At 32.8% G+C, this 15,612-nt stretch overlaps 1 protein-coding gene across 1 annotated transcript; it reads left to right on the top strand.

Moving 5' to 3' along the window:
* The first annotated feature begins 342 nt into the window (after positions 1 to 342).
* Positions 343 to 15,372, top strand: LOC128222612 (CD109 antigen-like). The gene is made up of 19 exons (XM_052931706.1): positions 343 to 383; positions 781 to 894; positions 1,390 to 1,512; positions 2,812 to 2,955; positions 3,493 to 3,631; positions 4,240 to 4,416; positions 4,984 to 5,065; positions 5,360 to 5,516; positions 5,728 to 5,808; positions 7,180 to 7,351; positions 8,217 to 8,425; positions 8,899 to 9,063; positions 9,871 to 9,933; positions 11,577 to 11,686; positions 13,194 to 13,249; positions 13,496 to 13,587; positions 13,792 to 13,897; positions 14,678 to 14,781; positions 15,289 to 15,372. Exons 2-19 carry the CDS (start codon positions 811 to 813, stop codon positions 15,304 to 15,306), a joined length of 2,082 nt encoding a protein of 693 aa, XP_052787666.1. The 5' UTR covers positions 343 to 383; positions 781 to 810; the 3' UTR covers positions 15,307 to 15,372.
* The last annotated feature ends 240 nt before the right edge of the window (positions 15,373 to 15,612 follow it).

Genomic DNA, 15,612 nt, shown 5'->3' with positions numbered 1-15,612 from the left:
CGTAGGGTATGGGTAAATAATAAATATAGAAAGGAACGGGGGAGGTGGATAAGGGATAGATATATGGGAAAATAATGCAATAGATAGGGAGGAGATAGAATGATGTATAGAAAAATATTTAAATTATGCTAGAGTCTACAGATCAACACATGCACAACTCACAATGGTAAGGATAATGTTAAATGTGTTAATTATTATTCAAAGTGTTAATTTTCTGAAAATAAAAATTTCTTCTTTTTTTCAACACTATATATTCTAACAACAGGGCAAATGGAGAAATTCATTTGACGCGTGAGGTACCCGACTCGATGACGTCATGGATTACATCAGTATTTGCGAAAAATGACCAGAGCGGCTTCGGAATTGCAGAAAATATTACTAAGGTACAAATGTCGTACAAACTTTATAACGTTTGTAGCACAATAGCACCTTTAATTGATATCTGATTGTCTTAGACACATTCCAAGAATATGTTTGTTATGAAAACATTATAGTTTAATTTTGCAAACATTTGTCGTAGCAACAGGAAGATAATTACATAGAATACTATTTATTGAATGTATAATCTTTTAAAACCCACAATTTGTTTTTTATCTTGTGGCCTTGAAATTACACATATCAATATTTGTATTAGGGGATACGTTCCACAAGCATTGTACACACCTTTTTGATAACAGCGTTCACAGGTCGATTAGTATTCTTTCGTATAATAAGGTACATTGCAATAAATACTGTTTAAACCAATATCAATGACAACTCCTGGCCAATATTGTAATACAGGTCACTGTACAAAACGAGTTCTTTATTACGATGGACCTCCCAGAAACAATCGTACAAGGGGAAGAGTTCCTTCTGCAAGTTACTGTTTTCAATTATCTACCGAGCACGCAACAGGTACACAATATATTATAGCATTACTTCCAATTGTTATTGCAATCTTGTTGTTCTTGTTTCACACATCAGTACAATTTAAAATGTAGATCCTTCAAGGTACGTCGGTAATAATATTTTTTTGTTTCAAAGGAAACATTTGTTTCATTTCGCAAAGTCACTCAAAATATATTTTGATTGTGTGTTATTATTGCTTCGAAGTCGCTATTTTGTTGGTTTACAGTCAGAATAGTAAAAAACAGATACATTATATAACCTTTCTAACTTAATATGTATTTTGATACTTTATAAGGTTACATATTTTTTTTCGGATTATAGCGTTGTACAATACTCGCTTTCAATATATGAAACGTTGACCATATGACTGACCGCTCAAACTGTTATTTTTGATACAGTTTATCGAGACAGTGAATTTCTTTCACGCTTGAACATCGCAACAGCTACTTGTATATAAATGTGCCTTGAAGTCCACTTGCCAATAACCAATGTATTGTACAGGTCTCTGTCCAAATTCAACATTCGGACGACATGAATCATCCTATACCGGCTGCAAGTATTACAATGGTGGACTCAATAGGAAACACAATTGATAGCTTAATTCTTCTTTCGTTACAATTAAAGGTAAGTAGGACTGATATGTACAACTCGCCTACTTAAAGTGTCGTACAAAACATCATCAAATAAACACTTATAATATCAAACTATTATTTAGACTCAATACTTAATGACTTACAGAAAATAATAATATATTCATATTTACATACCTACTTGATTTTATGAACGACCAAATTTTTGTTCATTTCGCACGAATCGGTCGACCTTTCGTAAAGGAGGAGGAATGCAAGAACGCAATGCTCAGATTGTGCGCTTTGTTTATCACCGTGCGTAGATATATTAATCTGATCAACATTTTGCTAAATATAGCACGGCACATGTACACAAGTAACCGATAAAATGACACTGTAATTGTTTCAAGTTTTAAAAAAATCGACACTTAAAATGTCGAAATAATTTTTTATCATAATAAAATAATAATAGTATAACTCATATTAAAGAAAAATATTTTTAAAATATAATAACTTACTATAAAACAACATTTAAATACATGAAATAATTGAAACATGTCAGATGGTTATGTACTTTTCGAGTAAGAACAATCGTCTTAAAATGTCAATTCTAGAAAACGTACAAATCATTAAGCTACATTGATGGCAAACATGACCTGTTAAACTGAACTTAATCCATAATCGTCGTGACAAAATATATCGATAGTAACTGAAGCGGTTCATGGATATGCAAAATCGCGGCCGAGCGTTCATACTGCATGAACGCGCAATAAATAAGAAACAATCATTAAATGAAAATATATCATGAAAGTAATACATAGCCGTGTAGCCCTTATTATATATAACATATATACATACTTTGTGTCAAGACATTATTCATAATCATTTAAAAAGGCAGCCAACATATATCACCTGTATTACATTAAACACGCAAGGTTAAACAAATATAGGGTTTGGCAACAACATTGACTAAGTACTTACCTAGAAAAGCTCCTTTAGTTACTCACAATCCCTTCGTAGAGCGCTGGCAATCAATTGTGATGCCGTAGCAGGAGCCTGCTTAAATGCAATTATGCATGTCAGATTAATGGGATGACATAAACATAAATGACCGGCAAGATTAAATTGCCCGAATAATAATTATCATAATCATGTCTTAGATCATTTCTCTAGTTGCACTTCAGACATATTTTTGTTCTTACTGATTATTGCATATGTGTTCATAGGATTTGTTTTTTTATGCACGGACTACTTCGTTTTTAAAATGTGTTCATTTCAAATGGAACCGGAACAACATTTACTCACATTTAAATAAAACCATTATACAAATCACCATACACTCTGTATATTTCAGGTTAATTCGGGAGAAGGTAAATCTACTTTTGTACACTTTACGCCAACTAAAACTGGGAGGATAACAATAACTGCGGAGGCTAGAGCAGGGGATCTCCTCAGAGCTGCTGCTGTTGATCAAATACAAAAACAAGTGAATGTCGTGGTATGTGTCCAACCAAATCTGCTCATCATTATTATGAAATATGTAGTGAATACGAGGAGTGTTTAGGTTAAAAGTTTAAATTTGGTTTTATATACGACTTCATATAACAATCAAATGCTAGTTTCTTACGAATTTTGCTGGCCCTAATATAGGTGTGTACAAAAGTGTAGTACATTAGAAAGGTACATTATATCGAATAGTAAAGATATCAATGTGTTTGTCAATATAGATTGTTATACATTCGTTCGTTGGAAAGCATGCCAGAGAATGAGCTCCGAATGATTACTTTCGAAATGGATTTGAAATTAGCTAGATATTACAAGTTAAGATTTATCATTAAGTTAAACCATAATCAGCATTACCATTTTTCTGTCATTTATTACATAAATATATAACAAAATGAAACACATATAAATAAAGTAATATTTCTTATGACTAAATGTTTTTTCTCAAACTGAACTATTCGAAGAAGGCATACAAGTTTATAGTTTCTTGTTTGTGTGTTGATAATTTGCATGTTTACGACATGTTTTACAGCCATACGGAATCTTAAAAAGGGAAAATATTCAGGAACTCGTTAATTTGACGCATCTATCCAGCCAACAGCTCACCGTGTCCCTACAAGACCCAGAGCATATGGCCCCGGGTAGTAAAACTGTTACAGTTAAGATGACTGGTAAGCCAATCTCATTCCTTGTGTCTATTCAAAGATTCATATATTAAACAAAACACTGTTTTTTTTGTAAATGTGCTTTGTACATTTTTTTGCATATGTATCCTTTCAATTGCACTCGTAGCTGCATTATGGCGCCCCATATCATCTTATGGACGGGTTTAATTTGCACGAAACGATGAATAAAACAGTCATATATAATACCTTGAAATGTTTCAAAAAAGTCACCCCATCTCTGATTTCAGTTATTAAAACATTAAAGTGAAAACATATTAACTGGTTCAGGGAATGGCATATGTGTGGCCCAGATATCTAAGCAACAGTGATTAATTCATAGATTACATGATTTCATTGCAATGTTTTGTACCAGGTAACAATGTTAATAGTGTTTCTTTTTCTTTTTTTGTCTATTGGAACGACCCTTCACTATAACAACAAAGTACACATTGTTCGTTTGTTTGTGATATTTCATTTTGTTTGCATGTCATAACTAATAATTTAAGTTGGTGAAAAAGTAAGGCTCATTTGACTTCCAATACTTTTATTTTTAGTGACATTTGCTTCAAGCTACTTGATGTAACCTGTTTATTTACCAAATATTATTTGTTCAGGGAACTTCATGAAACCAAGTATTGATGGTCTACAGAGGTTGCTGATAATGCCGCACGGTTGTGGAGAACAAAATATGGTTAACTTTGCACCTGACGTTTACATTGCTAAATATCTGAAAACGGTTGGAAAGCTTACTAAGGAGATAGAGGATAAGGCTGTGCAGCAAGTGAAATTCGGTATTATACCTAATCTCATCCGCATCACTGTTAGTGTATTATGTTCGCAAGATTAAGACAATGAACATAAATCAGAATAACAGTACGATTATAAGACACATTTCATATTCAATATTAAACTATATTGGAGAAGATATATTGATACTCTTTGATGTAATTGTATTTGAGTAAATGTAATGACTGAAATACTTGATTTGCGTGCACAATATTGGATAAATAGAATATTAGGCGAATACAATACAGTACATATTGTTTACATTATAGCAAGCTCGTCTTCTTGTTATATAAACACTTAAATCAACAAGACAAAATATGTTTCATTTATTCATGAGTATCAAAGGAATTCGATGTACTGACTTGTGAATCAATTACATGCCATACTTTAAACTTCTCGTTCCATGAGTACAAAGATTATTCGCAGACTAGTAACATTTGCAAAAAACAACAAGTTTTCATTTCCATAAAACAACACTATTGATGACATATCTAAATTGAAACATCAAAAATAAATATTATATACTTAAGCATGTGACATCCAATATTACATGTTTTCTACTGATTTTAAAGGTTATCAGAACGAACTAAGAAATATGCATCGGGATGGCTCATTCAGTGCTTTTGGGGAAAGCGATCTATCTGGTAGTGCATGGTATGTATATTCATTTATATACATTTTAGTTTACCGTTTTTACAATGACTAATACAGGGCAAAGCCAGTAGTCAGAAATTCAAAAATAATCCCCGTATTAATTAGCTACTTCCAAACAAAAACGTAATTATAAATAATGTTTCAAATGCTGATGTTATAATCAGTTAAGTCACTGGACAGTAGGTAAAGTACAAACGCGTCCTTGCTGACATGTACGATTTAAAAACGTTCATTAATGTATCTGATGATGTACACTTTTAAACCTGGGTAAATAATATGTCGTTTCTGATTCAGGTTAACTGCTTTCGTCCTTAAGTGTTTTGGTCAAGCACGCTCAATAGTCAAAGTAGATGACCAGGTTTTGTCAAGATCTATGGTATGGCTTCTTGGGCAACAGGATCAAGACGGCTCCTTCAGAGAACCTGGGACGTCAATGAGATGGGTTGACCAAGTATGTTTTGACATTTAAATGATATAAATGCCGTAATAATATAAACGTACAAACGAAATAATCAGATCTTCCGTATCCATGAAGCATTTACCTTAAGATGTTTGATTATGTGTATTGAATATAAATTTTGAATTCAGCTCAATACTTATTTTATCGATGTGAATTATAATAGAACATAGTATCGTTAAATCTACGAAACATACCTTTTCAGTCAGGAACAAAGACAGGTGTTTCTCACACAGCGTTTATTTTGATCGCGATGCTCGAAAACAGAGGATTCAAATTAGTAGCAGTAAGTAAAATAGTTCCAATACAATTGAAAACACTTGCAACAGACTTGGTTTTACGGAAGAACATTAAGAAAAAAATGTTCATACGCGCATGAATACAAAATAAATATATTTTTGTAATTTGAAAATAAAAATGGTAGTTATGTATCACAAAAGTAAATAATTATTACAATTAAAAATAAATATGAACAAGAAGTTGCAAATACGTTTTATCATATGCCACGGAACATAATTTGAACTTACACTGTAAATAAAATATTTCTTGGAATGTTTCCACTGAGGATAGAATCAGGTCGGCTTTGCTAAAGACTATTCAGTGATTTGAGGAATATACAGAATCAGTATACGAAATAAAGTGTGGCAAATCATAAAGCGTGTTAAAACAAAAAATTCAAACAGGTGGAACCTGAGTAAATGATGAACGATGAAATATCAGAAAACGACAGTTTTATTAACGTCTTGTCGGCTGTTTTCTATACTTTTTGACATAACCTGCATGTGTTCGAACCCCACTGATTCCAAACTACTTTTTATGCTATACACGTTTTTTGTCTGCAATTTGATATCACATAATGACAAAATAAGTGTTTTCATATGCATTACCGGGAAAACTAAGTTTTGGTCCAAAAACATGAACGAGTAAATTGAATTAGGATTTGCACCTCTAAAGTTAATTGTTGAAATATTTATACAGATACAAGCTCAATAGCAAAAGGTTTTAACAAACACCCGGTTTAATGGCATAGGGTAAACGCCAAAGACAAAAAACAAAACATAAAATTACAAACATGAAACATGGAAGAACAGCACAGAACTCAACAAACAGCACAGTAAAAAATATTATATATAATAAACCTTTTGAACGTATTTGCGCATCGGGCACCGATGTAATGTGTTTGATACTCTACTAACTGAAAGTTTCTAGTGTTTATATACACATATATTAAGCGATAAATTGCTATATAGTTTCAAACAATCAAGCGTAAACACAAGAGCCTTTGGTAAAGAAAACGTTTTCTGCTCTCTGTATGTCGATAAAAAAGAGGGCAATTAGTGCCGAGACATGGCATATTTAAGTTGTTTTTAAAACCTGAGAGTCGTAGATGGACGTGAACACAATAAATACGTCAATGATTCTAGCGAAAGTGCAATACTGACTTGAGCCATTTTATGTTTTGTTTCTAAAATCTGGAAATTTTAAAGGACATGTATTAAGTATGTATTACAAAAATCACATTAGAAGTATCGTTGTCGAAAACAGATGAATTTTCAAATCACATAAACAGTTAATGTGAAATAATTATTATTAAACTGTATGTATTTGAGGTGTGTAATAATATCATATTAATTACATGTCTGTTATTTAAATGCAGGATTCCCGCTTGAATAATGCAATCACGAAGGCAATGCATTATCTGGAGGCCCAGATCAACAGCCCACACGACATGTATACTGTTGCGGTGTTATGTTACGCCTTGGCGAAATCTGGCAGTAGCATAAGTCCGTCTTGCTTTAACAAATTACAAACTGGAGCTTTAAACCAAGGTGAGTTTTTTTTCTTTTCTATATGTCGAAAACAAGTAAGTTTTTCATGCTTTCTTTCACTGTAGTTTCCCTAACGATGTAGGTTTTTACGCAATCACTATGTCGAATAAATGTATATATCCCACGCAAAAATTGTTACTACCCATTCATATAATACAAAAATACATATTGACTTGACATCTGGCTGAAGCATAAGTCCGTCTTGTATAAATTTCACGCTTGAGCTACAAATCAAGGTGATTATGTTCTTTTTTATATTTAGATCTCACAATGACATATATGATTTTATATGATTGCATTCGTCTCCCCGATAGGATGTAGTATTTTCCGCAAAATTTTAGTCGAATTGATATCTATCAAACTTTTTCTGCCCACCTTATAATACAAAAGTATCAAATTTACTTGAACTTGACTTAAAAATTGTACGCAATCTCAATTAAAGTGACACTTGTATTTAAAAACAATGCATACACATGTATATAACAAAGATATATTTTGAGTGATAAATATTTAACTACTTACTAAAAAATGCATTTATGGAAACTATTTATGACTGATAACAAGATTGTAACCGTGTATTTAATAGCTGAATACGCAAACATATTAAATGACTGTTGGGACCTACAATATTTAAATTGATCAACTATCGTCTCATAGAGTAGAACTATCGTGTTTTCAGTATCTTTCTTTCAAATTAAACATGGTGTCCATTTGCGAGTAACAGTGCACCTGATAAACGTTGATACACATACCTTTTCACAAAATCTTTTGTTATGGGCCTTAAACTATACTACGTAATGTCACAATACATATAAATACATAAACATATTTATAAATAAACATATATTTTATCATTTACATTTAGGAGACAAAACGTATTGGCAACATTCACGGATGGTAAACAAACGGGCAAACTCGAGAACGGCACCGTCACGTGCTCCATCACGTGATATTGAAGCAACATCTTATGCTCTCCTGACATATAGTGAACTTGGAAAACTGAATGAGGGACGTAAGGTTGTCAACTGGCTTGTGTCACAGAGGAACCCGTCAGGCGGTTTTGCATCGACTCAGGTAATGTAGAGCAAAGGTTGAACTGCTTTAATTTTTTGGTTACCTTTAATCAAACCAAAGAAAAAATCAGTATTACGCTTGGCTGCATATCGCAAACTCGAATCATAGGATCCTGATAGAGTACGGCAATTATTGTCCACCCAGCAATGCCTAAAAACCTTTATACAAACTGGACATGTCAACAATGCAAAAAAGCTAATTTACTCATCCATGTGTATTGACCGATTGTTTGCCTGCACTGATAATTTTTTCAAGTTAATCGATGGAAAACGTGCCTTTTATTACTACAGTCTGGTGGCTAGTTCATCGAATGTCAAATAAGATATCGTTCAAATAATTGCCAGATTACCAACATATTTTGTCTATATGCCTTTTTTCCTTTAAATTTAACCTGAATCCTTTTCATTTTCAGTTCTATTTGACACCTGCTCTATATTCATGTCGACATGTATGTATGTATTTGTTTTGGATAGGACACTGTTGTGTCGCTTCAAGCTTTGTCCGAGTTTGCAGCCCACTTTCCAATGGCTCCGAGTTCATTTCCAAACTACGGACTGCATCTGAACACGACTGGAAATAATTTCGTGCATGAATATCAGATAACTCCGGCAACTTACGATACCACTTATAGTTTCGAGGTAAGGTTTTCATGTTGGTTAACTTAGGTATACTTAAATCAGTATATGTGTGTGACCTATCTTTATCCGTTTGAAATTTTGACATTTTATTGTTTACGTTATGTTTTACTCTTTCAAATCTTGCATAGAAGCAAACACTCTTCACTATAATACATAAAAAACGTCCAAATCTGAATCGGTCAACTTACAATTGGTCACATGTCTTAAAATTAATCATATAGAGACTAAGAAACACTTTGTGTTTGTCTGTCAAAACATAGCCCATCTAGACGTACTATTTATAAACTGTAGTTCTGCTGTAAGCCATTAAATTAGCTCGAACATGAATTTATTCTATACAACCAAAATATCTGTATCCATTTGCGCTTAAAAAATTCTGGCAAAATAATGGAAATGCTGATGTATATATATGCTCTAACATATTTAATAATGCTATCGATTTCTAGTCACGAGATGCTGCTGCATTATTTTTGTTTAGATAATTAGAATTATAATTATGTTGGCGTACTATTGGTATTCATGTGTATATGCTCTAAGCCTTGTAAAGATTTTAACATAATAAACGTATCGTGTCGTATCGTGTTTTTCGTATTTTCTATTACCACATTACAGAACGAGATATGCCATTTGTACATATTAAAACTTTGATTACTCCGATAAACGGTAGCTTATAAACTTTATCTGTTCTAAAAAGTGAATATGAATTGCTAACTGATTACAGCTATATTGAAATTAAGCCATTGTCTCGTGTTGCTTAACGATGTTGTTATTCATTAAGATGAACTTTGTGTTTGTACTCATTTACAGGTGCCATCCAACGTACCGAGTATAGACATCTACGCAACTGGTGAAGGAGTTGCGGTGATTGACGTATGTTCTTTATTGTCCATTCAATTAAGAATGGGTTAAATCCCACCTGTATTTTTGTTTGTGACAACTTCTGTGTAGCATGAATGGTGTTGTGATCCTTCGGTATGCTCTCTCTAAGTCAACATAGTAAAAGATATCTTCAGAAGTTCAAACAGCCAAAGTCGATTTTTGGTTTTAGCAAAACTATTATAATTCGCGATATTCTGTAGCATCACAGTTTATAGCCAAAGGTTGGTAGCATCGATGTTTTAAAGGTCATCGACACAATTAAAACATAACTAAGGTTCGAGTAGCATCGTTATTTGACGACATATGCTCACAACAAGCTATACATCTGGAAATGTGATGCCACTTTGTGTGAACTTTGATAAGCGTTCAGCTCTTATGATGACCATGTTAAAACAAACATTTAATAAACGTTTTCTTGAATTCCTTTCCATATTCAGTGTTGTTTTCAAATAACAACATTGAAAATGTCAATTTGCACTGCAAACAAAGGATTGAACAATTCAACTCTGAGAAATACTTTTAAAATCGATTGATGTGACTTTTCCTTGAACAAAACTAAGCACATGACTTAAAACTCACACAATGTTTCCAAAAATGAAAAGCATTAAAAACGGTTGCACATTTTTTAACAAATGTTTGAAAATGAACAACATACCGTTTATTAGAAAAATGGCAATTTTGTTTTCTTGAAGCTGGTTGTTTGAACATAAGATTTCGTACAATACAAATTACAGACTAATATAACTGCATGAACGCCAATTCGATAATGTATTATCATTTATTATAAAATAGGATTTAATTGCACAATAAAAGATATCCTAGCAATATTATTTGTGCAAAAATACAACAATAGGACATGTCCTCTTACTTTTCTCAACAAATTTTCATATCACGCCCAGCACGTTAAGATAATGTCATTATTTTCAAATGTGTCAATTTGCCCTTGAGCATGTCGATTTACCGATGTTTGAAAAGATCAAATTATTTATCAAAGCAGCAAATGTTAACATTAAACCATTATGAAAGAGACATTACTGCAGCCGCTTATGGTTATAAAGCACACATTTATGACGTTTATGAGAAGTACACAGGAGTGTTGTTCCGTACATAGTGCAACCTCATTTTATTTGCTCATGCATTTGGGAATAAAAGCTTGATTCTCCGAAATTACTGTTCATGCTTGTTAATTACAATTACATTTTTTCCAATAATCAGCTCATTGAGTTACAATATTTTGGTAGCGTTAAGGCATGTATAAGTGTTCAATCGCTAAATTATTTACATAAACATCCATTTTTAAACAGTGTGCGCCGTCTTAGCTTTGTGTTGTTAAAACACTCACCAAATCAAAAGAAGTCAATACTAAATATAAAAAAACTGTAGACACTACATATATTACTGGTCTCGTTTTCTTGCTGTTTCTACAGAATTATACTTTAGTATTTTATATTCTCGCCAAATAGTGTATCAATAAGAAGAAGATATCACAATCATTATAATACATAGACAGTCTAGATATGTTTGATGGATCTGTAAAATTGTTACTTATAATTGTAATCTGTATAAAGCATATTTTGTGTTTAATATTTAAATTTCATTTCATAGTTTTAAAGGCATGGTACAATGTATTTCAGGTTACGATCTCCTACTATATCCAAAGCGATCTGCAAGACCCGCGCATCAGTATTTCTGCAACCATTATAAAGGAATCCCTCAACTCTCTCACTGTGCACAACTGCATGCGGTACTCCTAAATTAATTCCTAATTATAATGAAAACTATTTTTTATCTTGGCGTGATACATTGCAACTCGTTGAAACGCATTTCGATAGTATTTTATGTAACCTTGCTTGCTCAGTCGGCGGGGTGGAAATTATACAACGTCATAACAATTCATTTGTTTTATGTCGTGGGTGTATCAATTATTCAATTGCATCTGTATCGACAAGCACAACTGGACTGGATAACAGGTACTGCAAAATATTTACCCTAAGTGGGCTTATCACATTGATTAACATTTACAATACAATATACAACTGTTTAATATAAACATCAATCACAATATTCTAGCCACATTAAATGAAAATGGTTCGTTCCAGCTCGTGTCTCATTTGTATTTAAACAGTCAATACATATCTAAAACATTAATATATATTACTATACAGATCTACACTAGATACAAAGTAAAACCAATTGTTTGGAATCAAAAATGACTAAACTAATCTCATCATACTAACATGGGGAAAATGTAAACCAAACCTCTCTCTACCTTGTTTTCGCTTCCAATTACTGCAGACAGTTAAGCTGCAATAACAAAACACAATGTAACAATAATGTGCCGAGAATAAACTGGTAAAAGTCAGCTCGTAATGATTTACAGAAGAAATAGCTCGAAAACAGAAAGGCTATGAATAATACAAATTCTTCACCGCAGAACAAGAAAACAAATATCTGTTACACAAACCTGTAATAAATAAGTGTTCAAGAATGTATTAATTATTTTATTCAAACAATTAATTTGACTGAGATGTTCTCCTTCGGCATTCGTTGACTTTGTGTTTTTCCCTTCACAATCGCGCGTGGAAGAGAAAGCGCTTTTCTGTAATAAAATGATAAATAAAACGTCTTAATCATAAACGGTTAAATCACAAATGGTCACATTAAACTAGCTAGCTTTGCTTTTAAATTGTGTGCGAAACGGTCATTGCATACCTTTTATTTATGACCATGTTATATATATAAACGTAGGCATTCATACCGTCTGATAACAAATGAAAAAATAAAACATAGTCTTAGTATTTATGTATTCGATGTGTAAATAAGATTTTCGTTTGATCATGCCATTGACACAACTGATTAATTTGGATGCCTGGTGATTCAACATAATTCAGGCATCCTTTGGAAATGTATTGCTTGTCGGATACCAATATCTAAAGGAAAAAGTCAAAACAGATTATGTATGAATTACCGCATGATATAAATATTGTTTTTTTATTAAATGCAAACGTGATTTGACCAATTTCGTCAATATACTGAGTCTTAAAAAGGTCTTACCAATATTCGTTTAGTGTGTGTACACCCTTTTACATCATACCAAAACAGAAAGTGGGCACTAATACAAAACAACGAACGTGCTTGTCCATTAGCTACCTTCAGTACGTTCAGCTTAATATTTGAGCACATACATATCGCGTTACCTTATTTGTGTGTGTTTTTTTTACATTCAAACAAATACACATTTACATATACAGTTGGACAGGCCAGACACCTAGCGGAATGCTGCTTATGGAAGTGGAAAGGCCAACTGGTATGATATATTTATGCTATCATTCGAAGAAAGCAACGGAACTTGTTATTCACTTTGTAATTTGTGCGTACAACAAAGCATAGTTTCGATGCCATTTTAATATTCGTATCATGTCGGTCAGGGGAAGCAATACTAAATGTTTCATATGTTTTATTCAGCACAACAAAATAGGGTAGTGACCGTCATTTTGTATGTACCAGAACCGTTTGAATGAATGCCAAATATACTAGTTTATCTTTATTTTAGGTTTTATGACGGATGTCGACAAACTCAACGTCCAAACCATTATCAAACGACAGGAAAGGAACGGCCGATTTCATGTTCTTTACTTTGATAGTGTATGTACATGTTTTTTATATCTAAAAATAGAAGGATGTTGAACGTCAATGAAAACTAAAGCCAATGACCATTGCTTCTTGTATTCAAATGAGAATGTTTTACACATCTAAAGTCATAACGTTCCTAAATAATTATTGTTTTTTGTCAATATTTGTTTCAAATTGCGTTCTTTACTATGAACATATATATTAATGATATTTTAGCTAGCGGGAAATACGCAAGTGTGTGTGGATGTCAAAATGGATCGTTCAGACCCTGTTGTGAAAAGCCAAGCATGTCATGTGATGGTATATGACTACTATGAGCCATGTAAGTTGACATCAATGAGATAATAATATACGTGATTCTCTAAACATGAACAGCTTTAGATGCGGCGCTGATTCTTATCGTATATAATCGTAGCCGAGGCTCTGGGCCACTCTCTGAGATAACTCATTTGAACCGAACAATATGACATGCTCTGCGGATTGACTCGAGCAAGCCCCTCCGTCTTCTTTGGTGTAACGCTTTGATTCCATTCATCGTTGTTATACAGCCCCGTTTGATTAAGCGGTGGGGGCTTAGTGTTTTAGGAGTTGATTGGCGTAATTGTTTATTCCTTAGCTTATACCTCGTTTTGTAATGACGGCGAAAATTCCTCTTTGGTTTCATAGCTTCATCTTTAAACGGTACGGTGGATGCGGAAAGTTTTCGCAGCCAGTAGGTGCGGGCGGATCTTACACAAACAAATTCATTTTTCGTCTATGAATTATTTTTGAAAAGGCTGAAAATGGAATAATAATTTAGAAACAATACCGACCAGACAAAACATTTATACTAGAACTCAGATGTGGTGTACTTAACATAAACTGCAGAGTTTAGGCCATACTACTGCGATCAGTGTTAACGATATGCCAACGTTTATTTTTTTAAAAAACAAAAAAAACAAACAAGAATAGTAATTGAATTTAATTTAAAATAATGTAACATGACAAACTCTATTCGATTTGTATTTGAACCATACGCTAAATTAGAAGTATTTATTTATGTTCAAGAACTACAGTTTATTATCATACAATTGAAATTTACTAATAGCTGAATTCATTTTAGCTTACCAAGCTGTTACAACCTACGAGTCAGGGATTCTTAAAAGCACCACTATTTGCCAAGTATGTCCCTTGTGTGAATGGTGCAATGAGCTTTCATTCCCGCAGGTAAGTTCAAGTTTAAAGTTATAGTGTGTTGTTTAAACTTATATGAGCTTTACATGCATGTATGATTATAGAAATATATGCTGGTTATTATGAACGAAAATCGATACAAAAAAGAACGAAACTTAAAGCATAACAATTAAAAGGGTTTCTTCCCATTGCCTTAAGCATCCTTATGCGAGGCAAAACTTCTGTTACGTACATTAGTGATAACTGATATAATCACACATATCATCCGACTAGCATAGTATGTCTTAAATATACAAATGGAAATAGTTTGTTTTGTTAAAACATTTACAGTTAAACGTCTTATTTCGTTCGCCTTACTTTTCAAAAGTATATTTGCGCATGCGCACTACGCTTCTCTGTGGTAAAGAATAAGACAAGTCAGTGAGTCATACATATTATTCATTCTGGTTTCACTTTATGTTTAAAATATGCAGTTTGTTAATGGAAATTAAACAGGAATGATCTTCATCATTATAATTATAACTTTTATATCATTTTCAGATTGGCGTTGGTCGGTAAAGCTATTCTCAATTTGATTGAAAGCTTGGTCAGTGTAAGAAAACTAAATAAAATTTCAAAAGAAAAGTTTTGTGGTTTCATTATTGGTATTGGTGACCCTATACTACTCATCCTGTGTGTGTGTCCCGTCCTGAAGACATTTTCTACATGTCTTCTTAATAAATTTCATCCCATTCTAAATACCAACTGTTGGAAACGTTTTAATTGTGTATATAGTACGAATACGCCAAATTATGACGAGCAATAGTGTGTGCAATCTTGAGGTCTCGATTAAGAACCCTAATTTCATTTTAAACTTTATACCGT

The sequence above is a fragment of the Mya arenaria genome, chromosome 16, assembly GCF_026914265.1.
Source record: "Mya arenaria isolate MELC-2E11 chromosome 16, ASM2691426v1".
NCBI classification, from domain to species: Eukaryota; Metazoa; Mollusca; class Bivalvia; order Myida; family Myidae; genus Mya; species Mya arenaria.
The sequence above is the reverse complement of the archived record's forward strand: the minus strand, read 5'-3'. Positions and strand labels throughout refer to the sequence as shown.